Source organism: Tetrao urogallus, assembly GCF_951394365.1.
Source record: "Tetrao urogallus genome assembly, chromosome: 2".
In the NCBI taxonomy this organism is placed as follows: Eukaryota; Metazoa; Chordata; class Aves; order Galliformes; family Phasianidae; genus Tetrao; species Tetrao urogallus.
The window spans coordinates 29,187,760-29,212,388 of NC_136814.1; the positions used below are offsets into that span (position 1 = coordinate 29,187,760).

At 36.8% G+C, this 24,629-nt stretch overlaps 1 protein-coding gene across 2 annotated transcripts in view; it reads right to left on the reverse strand.

Moving 5' to 3' along the window:
• Window positions 1-24,629, reverse strand: part of ZFAND3 (zinc finger AN1-type containing 3) — a gene marked incomplete at both ends in the record, with an annotated part of 128,386 nt that overhangs the window by 77,931 nt on the left and 25,826 nt on the right. For both annotated transcript variants that reach the window (XM_079550910.1, XM_079550909.1), the window contains one exon: window positions 16,624-16,664. In XM_079550910.1, coding sequence (XP_079407036.1) covers window positions 16,624-16,664 — 41 coding nt within the window. The remainder of the gene's footprint in view (window positions 1-16,623; window positions 16,665-24,629) is intronic.

Consider the following 24,629-nt stretch of genomic DNA (forward strand, 5'->3'; position numbering starts at 1 on the left):
ATCTCCTTCTTAGAGAAGCTTCATAATAGTGGTTTTACAATTCTTCAACACTTCAGGTTTGATTTCAGAAATGTAAAAAGGTTGCCCCAGAACACCTGCCTGGTAAAGAACGCTTACTGCTGATAAAACAAGACAGGCAACGAAGCACACCCTAGGGATTAGAGCTGCTTCTCAAAAAGCTGTAAAGAGATACAGACGCTTCCCTTTCACATCTTGTACTTTCTGTAAGGTACTGCAACACAGACAGATGCATATCTATCACTCATCTTCTGAATCAATCTGAGGGTAGAGGGGGAAAAAAAGAGCAAAAAAGCCAGAGCACTCTCTTCTAAAAGGAAGCCATTTCCAGCAAAAACCCGTAGACTGAACAAGTGGCAGCACAAATCGCTGGCATCAGTGGAACGCAGATGTATCCAATGTGGTCCCTCATCAAACAGCAAAGCTCTTCTCAAACAAGCGCTGAGGCAAGGAAGAAGATTCTTACTAATTCTTACTATGCAGATACTCTTCATACTGAGTTTTGTAGTATGCTTTAAAACAAAGCCTAATTTTCATTCAGTTCCAGGAACTTCACTGCTAAATACAGTCCAAAGAAATAGTATAAAAAGTATACAACCCAATCTACAGATAAGGTATTTTTCTTCACAGTTACTTAAAAAGCAAGAGCCATGACAATTTATAATCTGGTTTGACCTCAAATGAATTATAGAGATGTTACGGTATTATCAAAACCCCAAATGCCAAGTTCAGGTGGATCTAAATCATCCCAACAACTGTACCATGTCACATACTAAAGAAGATAGTGAACTATTATGACTAATCTCAAACAAAGGAAGCATGTAATTTCTATTCATGATAGATGGTAAAAAAAAAAAAAAAAAAAAAAAAAAATTCCCCCCCATTCTGTGCATTTCTGTAGATCAAGTGTATTATCTGAATATTCACCAAAACTTTAAACAAAAACAGTAAAATAATATTAATAAATAATTCATTTTGAGTTGGCTCCAATCACAAGGACTGTCTGCTAAGGCTGTAACCGACGCTTACAATGCACTGTTAGAAATGCTAAGCTGGTCTGAGAGCACTGCCAGGGTACATGAAGAAACGCAGCTCGAAAGCGACGAACACCTATGACATGCCCCATATCTGCTGGTGGCCAAACTACAGCTGAAAAAAATCTCCTTTAGACTGGCTTCATTTTTGCACGAGACAAATGAACGCTATTTGAAGACAATAACTTTACCCTAATAGGTCAAAAGCATGTCTTACATGGTTCTACTGCCAGCCTATATTAGAGCAGGTAGTAGAGAAGATACTAGAAAAAAAATCAGGAAGAATACAACTATCTCTCTGAAAAACCTGAGCATGATTTTAGTTGTCACTTTACTGGCCATCCCCCCCGAAAGAAAAATAAAATAATTAAAATAAATCATTATTGGCCTAATGAATGCAACAGGTTCTAAATTAGTAAGTCTAAGAAAGGTCTCTTAGAAAAATCTCTTAGAAAAATCAAAAGCTCTTTTGTCTAGATCTGCTAATTACTCAGTTATTTCACTTCCCCTCTCTCCCCCCCCAGTATGTGAAAGTGTTGAGTCATGCCTCTTGGCAGAAGTCTGTGCTCCACTTCTATCAAACACCAGGTTACCTACATTCATGCCTCAGCTTTATCTGAAGGACATAAGTCTCTAAGTAGGCTGCGGAAATTACTTTTAAAGCAAAACAAAGAATTTCCTTCCTCATCTCCCTTGCCTCTTATTGGTTATGCTGACCACTCCATCTCAGTAGATCTACCTCTTTCCACAGGTTAGAAGCAAATGTTTCCTCTGGAGTATTCTGAAACTTCTGATCAAATTATTAGATAGAAACTGAATTATAAAGCCAATTTGTCTTCCACAGGAAAAACAGTGATTCCTCATCAGAAATTTCTAGTAAGGGCTGAATCAACTTGAAACAGATTAAACAGCTGTAATGAAAGCACTTGAACAACATCAGGTACAAACCCACATCCAATTGTGCAAAAAAGCTGCTTTTAAAGAATAAAAACAACTTGCAAACAGGGCTGGCATTTAATTTGAAAAATCCTTCCCATCTCTTACTGTGCCACGTAAAATTCACACTAGCGAATGGAAAACACTCTCACAATGCAGTTTTTGAATTATAATGCTCATTAAAGGCAAAAGTCTCTGAAGGGTTATAAACTCTTCAATACCACCACAGATGGACATTCTTCTCTTCTGCAGTTTGCACTTTCTCATCATTTTTCTTATCTTTACCTCCCTCATTCTCCTGATGCCCTGACAGCACTTTTTCCATACATGAAAGCAAACAGAAAGCAGACTGATATTTACATTATCATCTTTCTAGGAGAACTCTACTTCAAGCAAGATACCGCTTATCAAACAATTTATTTTAATAAGCGGTAAGATTTTTTCCTTTATCTTCTAATCAGAAGACAAGAACAAACGCAGTAATAGAATGTCAATGCTAATTTAAGAGGAGATGAAAAATGAGTTTATAATAATGCAGCACAATCATGTTCTACAGTAGGTCACAGAGGCATAAAATTCTCAACAAATTCATTCTCATTTCACTGTGTTTTTTCTTGGTAACAGGGCAGGACAACTGAAGGTCTTAGCAGGTCTTGCTGTACAAACTCATATCAAGTTACAGAGATGCTGAAGTTGGCTTTTAGCATCCCAGTTTTTCTAATCAGTGGTTAAACGGGGAGAAAAGGCAGCAAGTCTTCTATTTGCTTTGTTTTAAGCAAAAGGCAGAAACAGACTGTAAATTCATCTCTCCATTAAAAAGCTATTTAATAAATGACACTAAACAGTACTATACACTATACAAGTACTATACAGAGGTTTTAGCAAATAAAACTGTAACAAGAAAAGCCAGAACAGCACAAAGCAAAAAAACCCAATAACAGTACGTTGTTACTGGCTTCACTCAACCACCCAATAACTGGAAGCTGCTGCTCAGCCTGGCAACTTTCACTTTATTAACACAGTTATGCACAAAGTTAGTATCCTAGAGGTGCCCATATCCTTACTAGGTTACAGCCTTTTGCACTACACAGTATAAAAGGGAAGAAGAGCTTTCTAATTCTGTGTAGCGGACCCAATAAATGTCATGTAACCTCTTCCCCTATCTAGACCTCACCATGTCTGAGAATAGGGAAGATGACAGAATGTGCCCCAGACTGCCCAAAGCTACACGTTCAAAGGATGTCATCCAAAGTTTAAAAGCCGAAAATCCTCAACGCCTTTCAGCTAAACAAACAGGAAGATTGAGTAGAGAACACTGAAGCCCTCAACCCCTGAAGTTTGATGTTTACACAGATTGCACAGCCATTTGGCCTAAGACAGCAGAAAGCAGAGTGAACAAAACGAAGGATTGGTTCACCTGCTCAGTACCACAACATCAAAATAGTTCATGCTTTTCTTCCATATTCTGGTCCTGAATTCCTTCACATTCCCCAGAAAAAGGAAAAATCTTAAAAAAAAAAAAAAAAAAAAAAAAAAAAAAAAAAAAAAAAAAAAAAAAAAAAAAAAAAATCACTGCTAACCTGGCGGCTCCAGCAAGGATTGTGAGATTTTAAATTTAGTAGATGTTATTCTAATCCTGTTTCACAAAAGACAGATTAAAAGTAAAACACTTTAAAATTGCAGGTCAGAGTTTAAAGGTTGATTTCTAGTTACTATTTGCATTTAAACACCTACTTGCAAGAAAAATTGGTTTTATATGAAGGTTGGTACTTCTTTCTGTTAACCAAGAAACTGAAGGATATTTACATGCACTCAGAGTAATTAACCTTAGTATTTGTCCTGTTTTCTTGGACATTCCTTGTTTGCTAGGTTATTTGTCTAGCCACAGTTTAGGAATACATTTGAATGTAAACTGGAACTCAACAGAAAATTCAGAAAGAGGAAATTAAAATTCATTTCTTGATCCCTTCCTAAAACACCTACTCACAGGGAGCTATTTTTGTTTTCGTTTTTTTCTGTTTCAGAATTTCAAGTTTGCCACTAAAATAATGAAACAAACCAAAATTAATAAAACACTTTCTCCATACCTCTAGAAGAGGTTACTATGACAAGTAGTCATAATATTTAGTATTTCCATACAAGAGCTACGCAGAGACTTCTACGTAAAGTGCCCTCACACCAGTAAGACCATTGGCTTAACTTTTTTAAATAGTCAGACTCTCTTTTAAATACCTCTGCAAGCACAACACAGAAAAAGATGCCTTAAATTACATAAGGCTTGAGGTTTTGTCTTTTTCTGAAGTTTTCAAGAAAAATGTACAGTTTCAAGTACCACTGATAACATCTTCATAAGCCAAAGGGAGCCAGCCACAAGTTTTCCCTCCCTGAAGGCTCAGGCTCAAGTACGTGTGTAGTGGGAATCACAACTGACTGCTCATCTGCCCTTTATGGGGATCTGGTCATTGCAGCTGACTTTTGGAAGAGAAAATGATTGCAAGTTAAAAACAAAACAGTTATTTCCGTTCCCCTGTAAACAGACACACTGTACTTTGCTACGCTGCCTACAGAAAAGGCCCCAATAAATACATTAGAATCCCATTTTCTGGAGTATGGTCAGCATAACACAGAGCTGCTCACATCAGCCATTTATGCAGTACTAACTCACAGTAAATATCTTATAAATCACAAGCAAAATAGCTTTCCTTCAGTCAGAAAGAGCTCAAGAGAACAAATACATGAAATCTGACCTTTACATCAAAAAAGATCTTGGGTTATCACAAAAAAAAAAAAAGGTTCTGTTACAAAAGCTTCCAGGAACTCTACATTTCTAAAGCCATTTGATGAATATTCCTATGTATTTTTGCCTCATCCGAGACCCAATGAGAACTTTCTGAAGGGGAAAAAAAAAAAACAAACAAAAAAAACCATTGAAACACATCAGAGACCTACTGTTATCCATGGCTACCAGCTTTATTGATTTGGAAAATAGTGCTAGTCATCTTTGGTTTGGATTTAGAGATGACCTTTTTTTCAGTTACTCATGGATTCGAGAACCCAACTTAAAAAAAAAAAAGTTACTAATCCTGCTAGCTATCCAGTCACCTATGATGAGCAATCATGCAACTAGGCTCTGATTTTCTCACATGCTGATTATCAAAAAAGCTGCTATATGAACTTAAATATTTACAGTTAGAACAGTTCTGTTATTTTAAAATAGTAATTACAAATAATAACACTGAACAACAATGCATGTTTGAATATTTCTAAACACTACATTTGTCAACTGGATAGATGTAAACACCATTAAAGCCTTACACATTTCTGGGACTATTTATATGTATCACAATTTCCTCTATGTACTAATAAGTCCCATTAAAAAAAAACAAACAACAACAAAAAAAAAAAACAACCCAGAGTTGTCATAATGTAGCTGTAAATTGCTGCTCAAAGCTTTTCAGTAGAAAGTTCCACCAAGGGCTTGAAGCAATGCACAGAATTTGCTGAGACATAGAAAATGTCATTGTGAAACAGTGCACCCACCTATACTGAGATCAACTTCCTATCTCCTCATATATCATAGGGCAGCACACATAAACAAAGGTGAACAATAGCTCATCTATTAAGGCCTATAAAACTACACTAAACATAGCTAAAACAAAATGGGAGACAACACCAGTATATTTCAATTTCAGCCTGTAAATGCATGAGACACCCACACTTACCTCCGAAGACACCTTCTAAAGGACTGGAGTTTGTTGAGGATTTCTCTAGCTTTGAGAGTTTCTTTGTTTTGTTTTTAATTTTATGGGAGTAAAAGAAGAGCAAAACAAACCCAGGCTTTGTTCAGAAGAACAAAGCCAATAACGTACACAAGTACCAACGGAGAAGTACATCTTTTATTGCTGATTTAATTTACTGAAAATAACATTTACCTGAGATAAAGAGAATTCAACAAGAAGCAAGTGAACACCAACCTGAATTACTTGAGACACACTCTGTTAAAACAAGCTTACTTTTGGTCTTCTCTAATGCTTATACTTTCAGTCATCTATAGGCTGCACATCAGGACAAACTTCTCTATAGAAAGGCTTGTTAAGCACTGGAATAGGCTCCCCAGGTGGTTGAGTCACCATCCCTGGATGTGTTTAAAAACCATTTGGATGCAGTGCTCAGGGACATGATTTAGCAGAGAGTTGTTAGAGTATGGTTAGGTTGCGGTTGGACTTGATGATCTCTAAGGTCTTTTCCAACCTGAGCAATTTTATGATTCTATGATCTACTGGCTGCTTGTAATTCACTATGACTATCCCCCAGAGCTAAGCATAAATGCCTCAACCCCAAAAGGAAAATCTCATGCTATCTGAGAACTGAGATCAAGTGGCTTTGCTACTAATTTTGCTGAGCTGCTAACATATGTGAAATATGCATAAATAGGTAAAGTTTAAAAATCTCCAAGGTTTTCTCCTCTTACACTAAGTTCGAGAAACTTGTTAATTTCACTTGCTGGTTTATTCAAGTAAGCTAGAGCAGTGCTATGGTTAAAATTACACAAACCACTGCTTCCCTCACAATTTGTCCCATGGAATTTTTAATGCAAGGAAGAGAGAAAAACTCTGTACTATGCACTGAAGAACATCATTTTCTTGCTGGACTCTGGAAACAAAGATGCCACTGGACTGCTCACTCTGCACTTCAGCTGGTATTCTGACTTCTGCTTGTCACCACAGAGACAGCACACTTAGGTCAAAACTGTGACCTGGTGGCATCAGAGCAGAATCAACACTCTTGAGTCATGATTTTCGTGGTTCTGTACTTCATGTGATACACGAGTATTCTAGGGCCAGATTTCAGGCATTAACAATACTTTTTTTTTTTTTTTTTTTTTTTTTTTTTTTTTTTTTTTGTCTTTGAGCCTGAATCAACATAAGCATTAAGATGAAAATCAACCAACTCTAAGTGTCTTTCATACACAGATTTCTTAAGGGGTATCATTTAACCATGCACGTGGTTACAAATGTTTTCTTTTCCTGAAAATGAAAACAACACAATTTATACTGAGGCACTCTGAAATTTTTCGCATAGAATAAGCCTGCTTACAAATTACAGCATGGTTGGACTTGATGATCTTAAGTGTCTTTTCTAACCCAAATAATTCCATGATTATGCTTTCTACTTTACATATACTATTAGGTAGAAACTCATGCATAGACAATATTTATTCTTTTTAAAGCAAGGTTATTGCTATATTACATATGTATAACTTCATGAGCAGTTTTCCCTCTGATGACTAACTCTTTGAGAAAATACAAGATTTGTAATAGATATACAAAGACTGGCATGAATTAAGAATGAGCAGAATATTCAAAGCTCCAGATGAAACAGCTTTACAAGAGTTAAAAGAAAAGGTATGTATTAATTCTAACAGCGCTACATCATTTCACAAATAAAGAAGAGAAAAAATACTGAATAAAAAGCATCAAGAAAATGAAGATCAGAACTGCAACCACACTGTGTTCTCTGAAGGGAAGGAAAATAACAGAAGTTCCAGAATTTTCACAGACTCACAGAATGACTTGAGTTGGTTGGAAGAGACCTTCAAGATCCAACCTTGACGCCGTGGGCAGGGCTGCCACTCACTAGATCAGGCTGTCTATCCCATCTGGCCTGGCCTGAATGACCTCCAGGGATGGGGCATCCAGGCAACTTGCCCCAGTGCCTCAACAGCCTTTTACAGGATAAGACAAAATAATGAAGCAAAAGGTCCCACACAGCATCCATTCCTTAAAGGTATTAAAGGAAAGTCAATCTGCCATCACAGTAAGGATTCAACAGCCATAATGCCTTGCTCACCATGTAGCGCTTATCTTTGCCAGACTACTTGGATACGAATCTTGGGGCCTGTATGTGGATGTGAAGGCATAAATAGACCAAATCAATCTAATTACAGACTTTGTGCAATCAAATTGCCTTTCTATTCCATAACTTCTGATACAGAGTTCTGTTACACTAATCTCCTGCATTACGCTCAGAGTTAAGATGTAGAGTGGCAGAGCAGGAACGAAGGATCGAGCTTCTATTTCAGTCTGAGCAATTTAATCAGTGTGAGAGGCCTGACTAACTTTGAAGACAGCCAATTTTCAGTTTAATATGTACTAATGGCATGCTTACTTCAAGCCAATTTGGAAGAGGAAAATAAAAATATTGTTCCTCAAAATGACTTGTTACTTCCCAAGATGAAGCTCTAGACAAACCTTAGATGAACACTGCTACTGTACCAAACATTAGACTTTTTTTTTTTTTTTAAACTTCACAACCATTTCAGTAAAGCAATGAAATATCACCATCCCTCAGTAACTAATGAGGAATAGTCACAGAAGTGGAAGGAAAAAAAAAAAGGACTTGCCTACTACCACAAAGAAATGCTCATTGGCTGTGAAAAGGAAATCAGATCTCATGCTCTTGGCTAGCTGTCTCACTGCTGAATCACATTCCTTTCATACAAATTGGATAGACAATTTAGAAGTCATCAGTTACATATTGTTCTATTATCCAGATCACATTTGTCCTGTATGTCTGCTTACCTAACAGCTTAAATCACCTTTACAAGTAGCTGTACTTCCCCTTACATCCAGCTGCTGAGCCAGAAGGTTTTCACAAGGGAGGTTTTTCTTGGTCTTGCCTTGCTTGTCTATGCAATGTCTGCTGAAATGATGTCTGAGTCAACCACCATGACTATTCACCTAAATTTTTTCTCAGCGTCCTTAGCTGAAGGTTGTTGCTGAAGAGCAGCTTCTTTCTTCCAAGGTGTACAAGCACAAAGGATGTGTCAGTTCAAGTGAAGAAAGAGCAATGAAAATATTGGAATGGAACGCATGAAAGAAGGGTATTTAAAAATAAAATGAACTTACACAATATTTGTTGCTTTTCGCTTGAACTCACCAAGTTTTGCATAAAGAACAATCGAATGCTGGATGATTTCTTCAAGTCACAAACGTTAATATCGATGGTCACAGTCGTACCCCTTCCCACAGTACCCTGGAATGGTAGAACACTGAACCCTCCTTTATGGTCACCTAACCTAGCACATAACCTTACTATGCATTTAGTAAATGCCACTTCTAGTCTCCTTCACTTGTAAAAACCATTTTAAAACTAGCGCTTTTACCACCTGGCAGTTTTCCTGCAAAACCTCAGCCTGCTGAGTAGCAGTACAAGGGGAAATAAAAAGGTTAGCTGTGAGCATTGTATTATTTTCTTGCGGAATTAACGCTTACCCTCTTAGAAAACATGCAGTAAACTCAACAGCTGTTCTTGTGCATTTCTAAGTACTCTGCATGCAGTGCTGCATAACACTGTCTCCAGTGACAAATTATATTTTATTTGAAAGACAAAGCATCAATCTGGACCATACTTCTCAGATGAATGAGTTGAACATTTCTAAAATGTGCTTACTGATACTGACCTTTCTTCTCAGAGAGAAAGAGTTAAACAGCTTCCCTTATTCCCCAAAGACTGCTGGTCTCATGCAGCAGTGCCATGTTTTATTTAAAACATGCACTCTCTCAGCAACCACTTGTTCTAATTGGCAAGGCAAGGCTGGGTCCCCAAAGCACACAGCTCGTTACATTCAGTTTGGATTACAAAAACACGATGAAACAAACTGCATCGAAATGTACAAATTAACAGCTCAAGAGTGCACGACACAGACATGGAATTAGATTGTAATATGGAACAAACTCCACAGGGAGGCTAAGGAACAAATCACTAGTGTCTCTATAAACTACAGAAGGCTTCCAAACGAGCAAATGAACAGAACAGCACACAGACTTTTCTATAATTCAAATAAATTGCTAAATGTGAAAAAAAAGGGAAAAAAAGAAAAACATTCTCCTATAAATGCATGCATAATATACAAGAAGGAATGGAATTACACAGGTTTAATAAATGAAACCTGTGGGTTTCACAGTCTGAATAGGTAACTGTTTTCAAGCCGACAATGTGTGAACATCATGGCACTTAAGTCATACCTAATTTTTTTATTCTTTTATTTTTTTTATTAAATCACATATGGGGACTAGACATGGGACTAAACTGCAGCTGCTTTTTCAACAAGTCATTTGGAAAGGTTATGAGTTAAAAGATGAACAAGATATTAAAGAAGTGAAAAGAAACCAGCTTTACCATAAAGAGAAAAGTACACTAAACAGAAAACAGAACTACAAAGCAAACTAAAAATAACAGAAGTTCAAGAAAAATAATGGACAGAGCTCTTCGGTCTTCTTGTCAGTCTGTGCAATGGGCCTGGCAACCTTTTGAGATAAGGAAAATATCAATGATATCTACTCAAATTTTAAAAAATTTTAATTGGGTAAATTTGGCAGTCTTTTCAGGTAGCCAGCACTGAGATGTTGCATTTTTGAGTGTAACCCATACATTTTTATTATTATTATTATTATTATTATTATTATTATTATTGTTATTTTTAGAATAAATGAATCCCAGATTACCAGGCTATGAATTTAGCAAGATGCAATCCAATGGAACAGCCCCTAATCTCCTACAGGATAGTCTATTAACAGGATTCACTGTCTGTAAAACACTGAAATTCTTAATTAAAATGCATTCAATTTTCCTAGGCTACATGGTAAAAACACTTTGAAATGTCACTGGAAAAAGCCCTACTAACTTAACATTAGTAGTAGCCTGAAAGAAGAAAAAGCTGAACTACCTCGAGAAACAATTTGAGTATCAGATGCAGAAGAAATTCCCTTTCATCCACTAACCATTAACAGAAACGCTTCACAGGTCTGTCCTCCATCAGTGTTAACTCTCCCACTACTTTATATGGGGGAAGATGAAAGGGGAAGACCAAGGAAAAAATAATTGAGGAAACCAAACTAGCAGCTGAAGCACCGGCCACCTACTGACAACCTATATTGCACACAACATCTTCACATAGGCAAGTGGTGGGCACGTGAGGCTGCATCTTCCACATGGCACCTTTAAGGTCCTTCCATGGAATGCCTAGCAAAGTTGACAAAATATTGACACGAGACAACATAGAAGCCTTGCACTCTGATACTTCCATGCCATGTCGATACAGACAGAAATGAAATATGCCTCTCATTGGGCGAATCCCCCTAAGTCAGTATATTTATATGGCATATACACAGAAAATACACCGATTCTGTAACTTAAAATTTAATCTCTATTTACATTTAAAAGCACAGCAATTTTAGCTTCAGAAATTCATTTCTCCCACATTTCCAATTTATACATATTATTTACTAGAAGCATACAGCATAATCATGCTGGATGATTTGGTTGATGGGACCATATCTGACAAAACTAAAACAATTATTCCTAAGCCTAATACAACTATGCTTGAACAAACTCATTTTCCCCTATTAATTCATATTTATCACCAAAACTTCAAGACAGGTCCAGGGAAGAGGCAAAAAACAAAATCCTTTTCTATTCCTTGATGAAAATATTGCCCTGTTCTAACAACCCAACCACAGCTATTACTCAGATCTTCACACTTTTTAAAACAGCAGAATAATGCAGTAGAAATAATCTTTGGGGTCAGCAGTGTAAATCAAGCTTATGAACACGTGAAGCCCAACTGAATACTGAAGTCATTCATCCAATTGTTCACTTAATTCCACTTCATGTTTGTTTTTTCTTTTTTCGAAAGTTCAAAAGCATACATCTGACTTTGTCAAGTTTACTAATTACGCTAAGACATCTTTTCCCTACTGCTCTTCCGCCTGTCAAGAATTCCTTGGGCACAGAGTAAGGGAAATTAAGTACATGCCAAACATCATCTATGTTTGTATCTGGAATGCTACAGTTCTCTACCAGCAGGTGCTCTAGAAATTAGCAGTGTCTTTATTGCCACTTCAAACAGCAATACGATCTTCCAAAGAATTGTTCAGCTTCAAGTCTGAGCATACAATAAAATTCAGAGATGCATCTTTCCCCGTCTCAAGCGCCAGTCAGTGAGTGCCACTGTTCGTAATAAGCAGTCTCTGTACTTCAAAATACAAAGCCAGAAACGACTACAGCAACAAATTCTAGCCTAATGAAACGACAAATTGAGGCACCAGCTTCCACTAGGAACCAGCAAAGGTAAAAAAACATTCTGCTGCCTTTCTGAAAAAGGATGCATTTTGTACGCAGGTAAAGAGAACTGTTTACACAGGTAAAGCAACTGTTTGGTGCTTTCTTGTTTGTTTTAAGCTTTTGAAAATGCTTGCTCTTTTTCCAACAATGAAGTACTACTTTATTAGTAGATAGCATAAGGATATGGAAAATGTAAGCAGGACAGATTAATTATTCATTTAGGAACAAAAAATTAACAAAGAGAAGGGCTGAATGAGTATTAATTTATCAGGAGCAGGATGAACATGAACCAGCAACATACAACATGCAAGCTATGAAAAGGTTTTCAGTACCCTGAAAGCTTGACTGATGGACAAGCTAGAAGTTCATTAAAAGTAAAAAGTACTTAGGCAGGAATGTTTATGACTTTTTTTTTTTTTTTGCCAGATCATCCTTAGAGTAGGTGTTGTTACCATCACATAATACAGCATTCTAAATCATTCCCAGGATTTACAAAGACAGTGAAAAGAGGAAACTCCATTATTCAAGTGACTCTGAGTCACAGAAAAGAAACCAGATTTTGTAAGCTCTGAAAATTCTGTATGACTTGAGTGTGACAAAATAAATAGGTGCTGAACAAAACAGAAAGGTTAAACAAAAACATACACTCTGCTCAGGATACAGTGAGATGAGCTACTTCCAGAATCAGGTGATACATAGGAAATATCAGTATCCACTTCTTACTCGTCCCATTAGATCTCCAAACACAAGAAAAAAATAAAATATACCATTCAAGTTACAAAACTTGACAACCTGGCATGGAGACAAGCATATGGCTGATTACCAGCAATACCCATTCCTTCCTTGATGAAGGAAAATTAAAATTCTTTAATTTTACTGACCAAGTCCTTCACAGAACATAAACAACTCACAGCTGGATTAAGACAGACCTGAACATACACTTCTGGAAAGTCTCAATCACATAAAAATAGAATTGCTATGAAACTGATTCACAAATCCATGAATATCCTAATCACCATTTCATGACCTCTCAGTTTTACAAGCATGTCTCCCCATCAAGCCGTCCAGTGCTGCACTTACCTTCAGCTTCACACATTACTGAACAACCCAAAATCCCATTCTTGCATTCCTCTGGACAATGCTGACTGCACCATCACAAAAGCTAAACTTTCCAGACTCCCAATAGATCAAATGGATTTAAATCAGAGCACAGGCTTGCTGTTTCTTTTCAAGCTACTGAAGTAGAAAGTCTAGTTTTATAGTTTTCTGTATTTAAATATTTATTCTTTCTCTGTAATAGCTTATGCTGTGACCGTTCCCACAGGCTCCAATTAAAACTGAGTTCTTGTAGCACCAGGTGTTGTTTTTGTGAATGTTTGTAGAATTCCTACCTGAAAGCAGGTAGGCTTCATAGAAGTGGCTTTTCACAAGCACTCTAAGTCCCTATCTGATGTTGATACTACAACTTCCCTAAGCATAACAGGGATAAAACTAGATTAATAAAGAATACTTCCAAAAAATTTCACTCGTTGCCATTCTGCATTTTAATTGTTCATATTTAGCATTCTGTATTGAAAATACAGAGGTAGCACTATTAGGCCAAAAACATGTGCCACTAAAGCAGATGCTCTGGCTGTGATTTGCATTTTTTCCACTTATCAGCTTATACTCTGGTTAAGTAAAACCTACACTTTACTGTGTTTGTATTTGGAACGTGCAAGAAGTCTGAGACAACTATGTCTCAACCATCTGAAGAGCAAATTTATTTGAAGCAATTTAGTATGCAAGATTACACTTGCACTGTACCTGGAGATTTTGAAACACTGATAGCATGTGTTCAGCACAGAACTCGAGGCAGAATGTTGTATTTTGCAGAAATACAATTAACTTGAAATGACATAAGAAAAGCTCTTGAACGCTTCAGAGTCTGCTACTTCCACTGGGCTTAAACAAAACAAATCAGCTATTCCTTCTTGGAACAGACAAATGGACTGAAGGGAACAAAGAGAGTTGAAGAGGACAGTTATGCTCAAGCTCTTCTCCAGTATTTAACTATCTTCATGCACCAGCCAATTTAGCATGAGGAACAGCACGTTTGTCCTCGTACAGAAGAGCAAAATGCCCCTTTAAGATCTAAACCAATAAATTGGTGTGTTCTGGACAAAGGGTTCTATGTATTTGAAATAACCAACTCACTCTTGTCACTGAGAGTTTAACAACTTCACCTCCGTAATAACATCTTAAAAATACTCTCCTGTTTCATTTAAGATGTACAAACACTTGAAACAAAGAGATTCAGTCCCTGTGCTACTTCTAGTGAATTCATCTTGATTAGAATGGAGACACTTGGTCAAACAAGAAGGTACACTGACAGCCCATGACTGCCCTTTGCTCTGCTTCAGAAGGTCTGACAAAAAAGATAGAAAGGTTCCATGTAATAACTGATATTGCAATATAAACCCAACAGGGTTGTCATTCCATGCTGATCTGTTGACCTTTCCCCATAAGTTATGTAAGAACATAAAGCTTATGCAAATAGCTTTAGTGCTGCATATGTCCTAAATTAATTAAAACAAACCAACAAACTAGATTAGATCCCTACCCTGCAATAGGAAAGAAAAGAGTCATTTTGTGAAACTACTGACCTTTTTCATTGTGTGGATTTCTTTTTTCTAAAACAAAAGAGAAACGAAACAATGGTCAGGAGAAATAATAATTCCCAATTTTATCTTGCACACAAATATACCACAATACATTTGAATGAATAAACTATCATATTAAAAGGAAAAAAAAAAACAAACAAACCCCAAAAAATCAGAATTTCTTCTCAACATCACATTTTTGGAGTGCTTGGAATGGTTCAAAACATATTTCAACAGCTTTCTTGCCTAAATTCTTGCTATCTGTGGTGGTTCAGTTTACAGAAACAACAGTATGTGTCATTATTTCAATACCATGGCTGGAAACTCAGTAAAAATATGCTAAAAATATTTTCAGTATAAACAAGCTAAAATAAATGCAAATAAAATCTTGAAGAACTTAAGAATTTTTTTTCCTAAATCCCACATGTTTAGACATCACCTCATATTTTTACAGCAGAAAATGAATTTGATTAGAGGGAACAGTTTTTCAGGAGAATTACAGAATAGAAGCCAAAAAAGGGAACAAAAATTTATTCTCAAAAAACAAATAAAGAGCAATAAAACAAAGACCTTTTGTTTAATGACTGGCCTAACGGTTCTAAAGTTCTGGGTACACTGATAAATCCAAAATATTAAGTATTGGCCATTCTGCTATCTCAGAATCAGCAAATCCACATTTTTGTGTCATGTAAACAAGTCATTTTCCAGTGCTGGTAAGAACACAACGATACTGAGTCAAATTGAAGACCTAGTAGTTTATATCTCTCTATGGTTTGTAGGGAAAGAGTATATGAAAAGTCTTGCACTTTTTTCACAGTTTCCTTCCAGTGATCCATGGCCTTGGAAACAGCCAGAGAAATTTACACCAGATTTTGCTGAACAATCTTTGACAACCTTCATAATTCCATGTTTTTGTCTGAGGAAGTGATGTTGAATCCAAGATTTGAAATCCACCAGTCAAGGTACACTTCTTACAAACTTCTGTAAAAGCAGTTTTTATTTTGGCAGAGGGATGAGAGTAGGAAGAAGGAGGGCATGAGCAGTGCTCCTTAAATTTCAAAGATTCCATCACTTTTGCATTGGAGCCAATGACTTTTAAAAAATAAACTCAAAAAATGTGTAAGCTCAATACGAAGACCAACTTAAGTTCTAAAAGCAAATACTCCATAGACAAGCCAATGGCAGTTTCAAAACTTTTTTTCATCTTTTTAATACTGTGTCTGTTTCCCCAAGAGAAATTAAAATCATGAACAATGATACCACTTTAATTACAATTTAAAGCAAGCTTGTAATACTAAACAATAGCACAAAAAAATTCAGGAAGACAAAGCCAGCAGATGCTAACAGAAAAAGGTCAATAGCAATTCCTAACACTTTAGCTGGTAGCAATAAAAGAAAATGATATGTAGCAATGGTAAGCAGCCTACTAATGAGCTATGGATGATTTAATTTTCAAAGGCTACAAATTAAAAAAAAAAAAAAAAAAAGTGAAATGAGTTTTTCTATAGCATCTTTTTGCTTTTCATCCACATCACATTCCAGAGGATATTACAAAATAAGTTCTACAAAATTCTGAATTGAAGTTTAGATATGCATTTTTGAGGGCAGTATTATACATATAGGTGCTGTGCTAACAGCAGAACTGTAGTTCAAGGCTATTCCTGACTCCCATAACCTTCAACAGCAAGTTGCATCTACACAAGAGGCTCTTGATTGGCAATAAATGAAGAACCAAAGTGAGGAAAATCTGATTATGCATACACAGCTATAGCAGAGGAAAAAAAACTCATGCAAAGACCCTGCAGGAGATGCCAACAATGTGGTTTCAATAACCCAACAAAAAACATAAAGCCTTTTATTGCACTTACCAGCAAAGCATTTGGAACAGAGATTCATAGTCTTGCTGGACCTGGGGAAAAAATAAAATAAAATAAAAAATTGAGCTAAAATATTCATTATCATTTAAATCAATATAGAGAATTTCAGACAGGGAAAGAACTTACACAGCTAGGAATCAAAAATAACTAACAAAAAAATAGGCTAGAAGTAGCCAAACCAGGAACAGGGATGAGGAGGAGATTACATCTGACAACCTCTTTCCAATTTATAGAGCTTTAAAAACACAATTTTCACATTTATTTACCCCATATTTAAGAGTAAGTTTACCTTTTAAGGTAGACACTGCACACTTACCAGACCTATCTATTCCTATATGACAATAATGACAGACAGGAAGAGCAGATACATTCCGCTTTAATATTAAAGCTCTCCTTGGCAATAGCTTTGCAGTCCTGACAAATCTTGGATACAGTATTGCAGTAGAAAGATTAAAATACTGCACTTATAAGGACATAGACAGATGTGCTCTTGGAATGCTAGCTGGAATGGTTTAAGGAATTATTACCTCAAGCTGTTCATTACTCCCCTCAGCCGCATCCAGCAGTAATTTAAAATAACCAGGCTAACTTTGCCCTGACATGGACTAGGATAGTTCATATGATCTGTTAGTGTGGCTCAACTTTCAGGGCAGTAACCTTCAGCTGAGAGAAAAACAGCAACATCTTAAGTCTCCCAGATGTCTCCAAAGCATTCACACAACTATGCCACAAGCGTTCAACCTCCGAGAAAGTCAGCAGGCTCACAAACAAATAAAGTTAAGGCTACAGCCCCCTCCAGGACTACAACGAAATCACACAAAGCTTCCTGCAGCTTACAAAATATCCTAATATCACATCTCCCTTACAAAGTGACCTGGAGAATACACTCACAGTCTCTAAGCACTGAAAAATCTTCAGGTAAGTACAACCCATTTTCTGTGCACACTGCCCAACATCTGATTCATTCAACATTCCCTGAATGCCACTGTAAGCATTAGCATCATGCTGAACAGGCCTGAAAGTACATATTGGCAGGTAAGGTTCTACCAAAGCCATCCATGCTCAGAAGGCTTTTTTTACCCTCCTCAGGGCAGCCTCTTACCAGGAAGATCTCATTTAGGCAAATTAACTGCATATTTATCTATAGAAATATGTATATTTAGAAGCAACTGAGGCTACCTAAACAGTTTTCTAATTCCAACCAAACATGGACAGAATTTTGAGATGATATCTGCACTGAACAATATAAAACTTAAGAACCAAGACTCAAACCAAAAATCTTGATTTTTTTTTTCTCCAAAGCAAATAAATCACAAAAGATTATACCTATTAGAATTATATACTTTTTCCCCCAGAGCTTGCAAATGAATATTTTGAATGACTTCCCAGTTCAAAAGTAAATCCAGTCTTAATCAACCAGATCTTAGCATTAGTCACATGAAAACACTACAGATGCTCTTCGATTCATGCAGATTTTAAAGCTGGTTTATATCAGGCTCAAGAGTTCTAGGAGAACACAGTTCACTGCAGATATGAGACATAAGCATTTGCGAGCTATAGCAAGAGCCACAGACACATGAAAGCTGGTTTTAAACACATGAAAGCTAGTATGTGCACAGGAGAAAAGTTAATTCCCAGGAAAACCAGAACAGCATTTGTAGCCATACAAATACATATCATATTGGTATATACCAAAAGATTCAATATCTATGTTGACAGCCTGCACAGATTTTCTACCTTCAAAAGAACTGCAATTAAGAACAGCACGGTGAGTCAACACCTACAGCATTAGTGTGCTGCAGTTCAGTACTCACTGCTTATGGATTAGACCTTCTGGAGCAGCTCAATATGCCAGGCAGGAGCTTCTCTGCAAAGCCATTAAACCCCAGGGGCAGCAAAGAAAAAGAAAGGTAGAGTTCAGATGGTTCATACTGATGACATCGGAATGGGCAACGACATAAGTTTCCATCAACCATCTCAGCTGTTAAAGATCAATCCAAATCCTCATATAATATTTACTTAACAACACACGAACAATGAAAAGCACATACAAATGCACAAATATAACATACAGCCATGTGTAAAAAACAAAAAGGGCTGCCATTTACTCTTAACAAAAAAATTGGATAAGCAACCAAACAACTTCAGCTCACTGCTACTCTTTCAAGGTTCACTTTCAGATGCCTTTATATGCTTTTTTAAGGCATACAAGTTCGTCAGAGGCTGCAACATTGGATGAGAACCTTGACTACTTTTCTTGTTCCTTGATGCGTTTCGTTAGTTTGGTTTGTTTGTTTGTTTTTCTTGTTGTTGTGAGTTCCTTCCACATAGAGGTCACTGCAGATAAACCAGTACTAAGATAGTAACAGTGCTGATTAACCACCACTCCTTGTGAAAAGTGCAATATTTAATTAAGGCCAAAAGTTTTACAACAAAAAATACCAAGCAGTGTAGATTTGTCAATTTTTGGAGGTATTCATATCTGACAAGTAAAATACACATTTAATGGTGTTCTGTTGCATTGTAAATCTCTTCCCCTCTTACACAGGATTTCCTCATCCCTCTCACTAGCCCCTTAAAACTGAGCAAACCCGCATGTGCCATTTCTCCTCATGTAAAGCTTCCTATCCACATTGTTGATTGATATTAATCGTATTTGATTTCTTTATTTCTATGTTCCTGACAGTCTTTTCAAACATACACCTGGAATACAGGTTATTTTAAGGCAATCTCATTTGAAATGCTCCTATCAGAAAAGGGTCATGACATAAGGTGGTCATGGTACAGCCCTCTTTGTTTCCACTTCACAGTCACAGAGGGCAAATGCAGTACATACTGGATTTCTAGGAAAATTCATTATAACGATGAGAGTAAAGGTAAATAAGGCATAGAGAGCTGAAAGCCTAAGTTAACCCTGGCAAGGAGAACAGACTGCAAGCCCTCAGGCTGATAGTCAACGCTTTCACACCCTTCTCTTACAGTTAGGTTGGGGATATTCAACATGCTTATGAATTAGTCATCAAATGACTGGTTTTAATGGGAGATATTAAGGTAATTCCCAGATTTCCCTCATGAAAGTCAGCTTCGTGCTTAACAGCATGTAGTTCAGAGCTACTGCAGTATATATTTTAGATCTAGTGTCCTTACAAAGTCAGTTTTGTATTAGTAATCTACCACCTCCACCTGCACATAATTTAAGCTGGTATTCAGACAGATATTCATATTTATGGATAAATCAAGTCAAATAGAATTGCATTGTCTTAGAGGCACAATATAAACTTAAACCTTACTTGAAGGTACTTTCATCTGCCTAAAGAAGCCATTTGACTAAAGGGTGATAAAAATTATGTAGATTTGGAAACCACCAGGTGAAGCAGTGCTTGGAAGGTCAAGTGGCAGAGCAAATTAGAGGCAGGGGAATTTCAAACCAGCTGGAAAATCCCAGAGGCTTCAGAAGTATTACATGCAACTATTTGATATAACTTGGTCCGAAAAAATCTCAGCTATTTAAAAGGTTTCCACTTCCAAGAAGCAATACAACAACAGAAAAATCTCCCTTAAAAATACAGCCTTGAAAGCAGTAACAATGAATGACAGGGGCTTCGAAAAAGAAAAAAAATCGCAGAAATAGGTCATCCCAGAATTCACATTTATAATTCAAGTGAAAAATCATACGTAAAGGTAAAAATACCAAACCTCAATTTGGGATATTCATATCACCTCTCACTTGGATTATGGTACATACAAATTTTCTAAGCAAATGAAACTCTTTGAACCAATAGATGCACACAGAGACCATCGCCAGGGCTTCACTTCAGCGACATCAACAACTGCACCTCAGATTAAATGCACACAACGGAAAGAGGGAGGAACTGACTACCAAAACTAACATTTGTCCACTCCTGTAGACTGATATACTGTAACTAATGGGCAAAATCAAAAGAACTGACATTCTTATTCAGCCACTCTGCTTCTCTTTTCATATATCACTTTCATTACATTCTCACAAAGGCACGGCCTCACCTATTCCATTAAAAGCTCTGAAAACTATTTACTTGAATTATAAACCCTACTCTACTCATTACTCCTTTTAATTTTTGCCATCTCTCAAAATACAGCTGGGAGGTACTGTCCAAAACAGTGTGCATTCTACTCTTCTGTCTCCACTGAAGCCCTTTCCCTTCCCCCAGTAAATAACTTCATCAAAATAAAGCCACAGCTAGAGAATGAAGATGGTTTCACCTCAAAATCTCCAAGACTGATAGGTGTATCATATTTGATTCTAATAGGCAGAATGTAAAAGAGAATCTCAGTCTGAAGATTCTAGAATAAAATACATGCTGAAACTCACAGCACCAGGAGAGAGTTTAAAAGCATTATACAAAAATCCACTTCTTCTCAGCATCCTCAGACTTCCTAATGAAAGCAATTTTCTGCCAAGAAACTTGGATAGGCTTACCTAATAAATACCAAAGGTTTTGTAACAAAACCTTACATTTTCCAGCAGTCAGGCACTTCCCAGCTTCTCCATTCGCATTTTAAAGAAGAAAGATGAAAAAGCAAACCAGAAATGCTAAAAACCAATACTTCACACAAGTGCTAAGAGGCAACACAAACACAAACTGGTATTCCTAATGCTAACGTCCACCAGTGGGCAGATTCATACAGCTGCACTACAGTAAAAATAAAGTAATAATTCTGGCACAGGTGTATATTCTTAATACCTATAAAAGAGAGGGAAAAAAAAAAAAAAAAAAAAAAACAGAACAGTAATTTCTGGAAGTAATTTCTCTTTGGTTGTGTTTTAGGACAGGGACAATAAGAAATTTGGAGAAAAGGCTTTTATATAAGACACGTATTAGACATTTCATTTTAAATGTAGCTTGCACTTGTTACTTAAGTAACTATGATTCTGCATTTTTTTTGGTAACAGGACTTTCCAGCATACCTAGCATATCTTTCTGATTTAGAAGTTCTTATGATTTGGCAGCAGGAAAACGTATCTGCTTCAGTAGCTCTATAACTGCATTGGTGATTAAACACATCATGTCCTTCTTGGTCCTCTTCCAGTACAGCACTCAGAGCGGGATGTCAGCATTCCCACAGTCAAATCTTACTCAGTCCGTGAATGATACCTGCCTGGCACCTTGAGGGCCGTGTGCCTGACAAGCATTAACGTGCACTGAGTCATGTCATTAATTAGTTAAAGCTACACAGAAGCCTCCTCCCTGAATTTCCTGCACATGCTGTTTTTTCATGTGTTCAACAACTTAGGACAACTGTAACATATGTTAAAGTAATGCATTTATACTGCCGTAGTTAATGGTCTGTCACCATTTCCATTATAAAGCAATTTTCAAAGGTTTATAACTCTGCTGAAGAATTCACTCTGAGCTGAATCCTGGCACATACTATAAGCAGAACCACAGTCCACATGTGTTTACTTTTGCCTAAGCAGACCAGAAGGGTTATTTATCATTAAAAGAAAATTGATTCAATTTGGTACTTCCCTTACACTTTTCATCATTTCTCAGAGCACACAACACCTCACCTTGTACAGAAAGGAGGCTAATTAGACTGAGTTAATAAGACCTTCAATCATCCTCTTGAAATTTCTGCATATCCTCCAGCTTCTGTAGAAAGCCATTTCATTGTTCTAAATCTGATGCCAACTCACAGATTAAATATACGCTGTATATTTGATATTTTGGTTCCTCCTTAGTTTATAATCTCGCTAATAGGATACAGAAAAGATTTTTTTGGACAGTTTAAACAACTATTCATGTTTTTAGACTGAGGCAGCTCAGTAATTCTTCAAGAATTATGTATGCCAAATTCTTTTCACATAAAGGAGCAGAAGTGAAACATGTCAAATGCAGATGAACTTGCAGCGAACCTGGCAAACAAATGTCCACATAGACTTACACTGGTTTTTTACTCATCTAAAATCTGAAGTCAAATGTCTCACAAAGGCAGCCAATGTCTATTCTTCCTGAGCTGTTCTACACCCTTACGCCTGGGGTATTTATTTGTAAGAATTCCACCTCAGTTAGGAAGCATTATTGGTAAGATTTTGTTGTTATTACTATTATCGTAACAGTTTTACTAGCTCGGAAAATACATTCATATTCTGCTTTAGATTCCTGGATTCCTCATTTTCACCATAAACAACACAGCGTTCCTTACCATTATTTTTGGTAAGCAGCAGAAAGTCAAGTCACATGCCAGTACAGACCTCATCATCCTGCTTCAATTTGAAATGAAACGGAGAAGAAACTTTATGCACAGCACAGAATATTAGAGTTGCCCTTTTGGCAACTTTCCACAGTCAAAAGATACGCCAGTGCATCCCAATGAAGTAGCTGAACTCTGATTTATTATTTTTCCAATGGCTAAGCTAAAGTATTCTTCTAAAACTCTATGGCTGAAGCACTTTTTATATGTTAAATATAAAGGGACGCTGAAATGCTTTGTTTACAATAATGCCAAAGCACAGCACAGATGCACAAGAGGGAAAATGGGGAAAACACCGCAACAAAGCAGCTCCTTATTCTTACAAAATGCATCTTGGGCTCTGACTAAAGCACTGATGGAGTTTCAATTTACAGTCTTATCCAAACAATTCATACAAGAAACTGCAAAGAATCTAATGCATTTAAACTAGGTAAGAAGGGTTGGAACAACTCAGAACAGATTCATTTCAGTTTCTAGCTCAGTGTACACAGTTGTTGCTCTCCAGTCAAAGACAAATGCACCATAAATACAAGTCTCTACACTCGCTTAAACAATAAAGGAAAAAAAAAACTCAGCAGCAAAACCTATTCCAAACATTCCCCCAGAAATTCTCTGAATCTTTTTCACAAAGATGCACAATCTACTGTAAAGGACAGTATAAAGGTTGAAAAACTAAGTGGTGCTCAGCAATAGGACAAAAGCCAATGGTACAAACCGGAGCACAGCAAGTTCCATATGAACCTGAGGAACTATTTCTTTGCTTCAGCAGTGACAGAGCACTGGAACAGGTTGTCCAGAGAGGTGGTGGAGTCTCCTTCTCCGGAGATATTCAAAATCTGCCTGGAAACCCACCTGTGAGACCTGCTGTAGGGAACTGCTTTAGCAGGAGGCTGGACTAAATCATCTCTAGAGGTCCCTTCCAGCCCCTACCATTCTGTGACCCTGTATTAGTCAACTCTAAGAGGCCTTTAATAGAAAAGTAGGAACAAAATCAGAATGTTCTGATCCACCTACTTTCCACCAATTCCTAAATAACATCACTATTTATATGCATTGCAGGTAATAAATAATTTGCCTTATGACAACACAAGCACCTTCCTCAGATTTTACAATATTAAGTTGTATTAAGTATGTCTTTTTCTTCAGATCAGACATTCCAATGCTCTACTGATAAGCAGAACTCAAAAACCTAAATCACAGGATCAGTAATAAATATCAGAACTTTCTTAGAAAAAAAAAAAAATCAGTTGGAAAAGACATCAAGAAAGCATCTATTTCATCCCCTGACTTAAAGGCATGACACCAATACATCAAACGTTCCCAAGACACTTATTTCAACACTCTGCAACTCCAACAACTCTATTTAGATTACAAGAAATCTAAAAACTTCCCTCTCGTTCAGTTTAAGGATACAATGTCTTTTCAGCATGCAAAGCTGTTAAACAGACTGACTCAGATCATCCAAGGCCAAAACGACGACAGTTATGTCAGTCATCCTTAAAAGATCACATTTTTTAGCACCCTGACTTTTCTACATTTCTCCCCATTCACATCCATTCCTTGCCCAACTACAACAGTCATACTGAATCAGAACCAGTAATCGCAGCTTTAATGAAGCTAAGAATAACTGAAACCTTAACAGAAGTATGCCTAGCACTATTCTTAGCTATAAATCAAAATTATGCCTCTATAATCAAGGTTTTATCTATTGTTGATACTGGTTTTTGGAGAAGGAAGATGACTACAAGCAGAAAGTAAAGAAA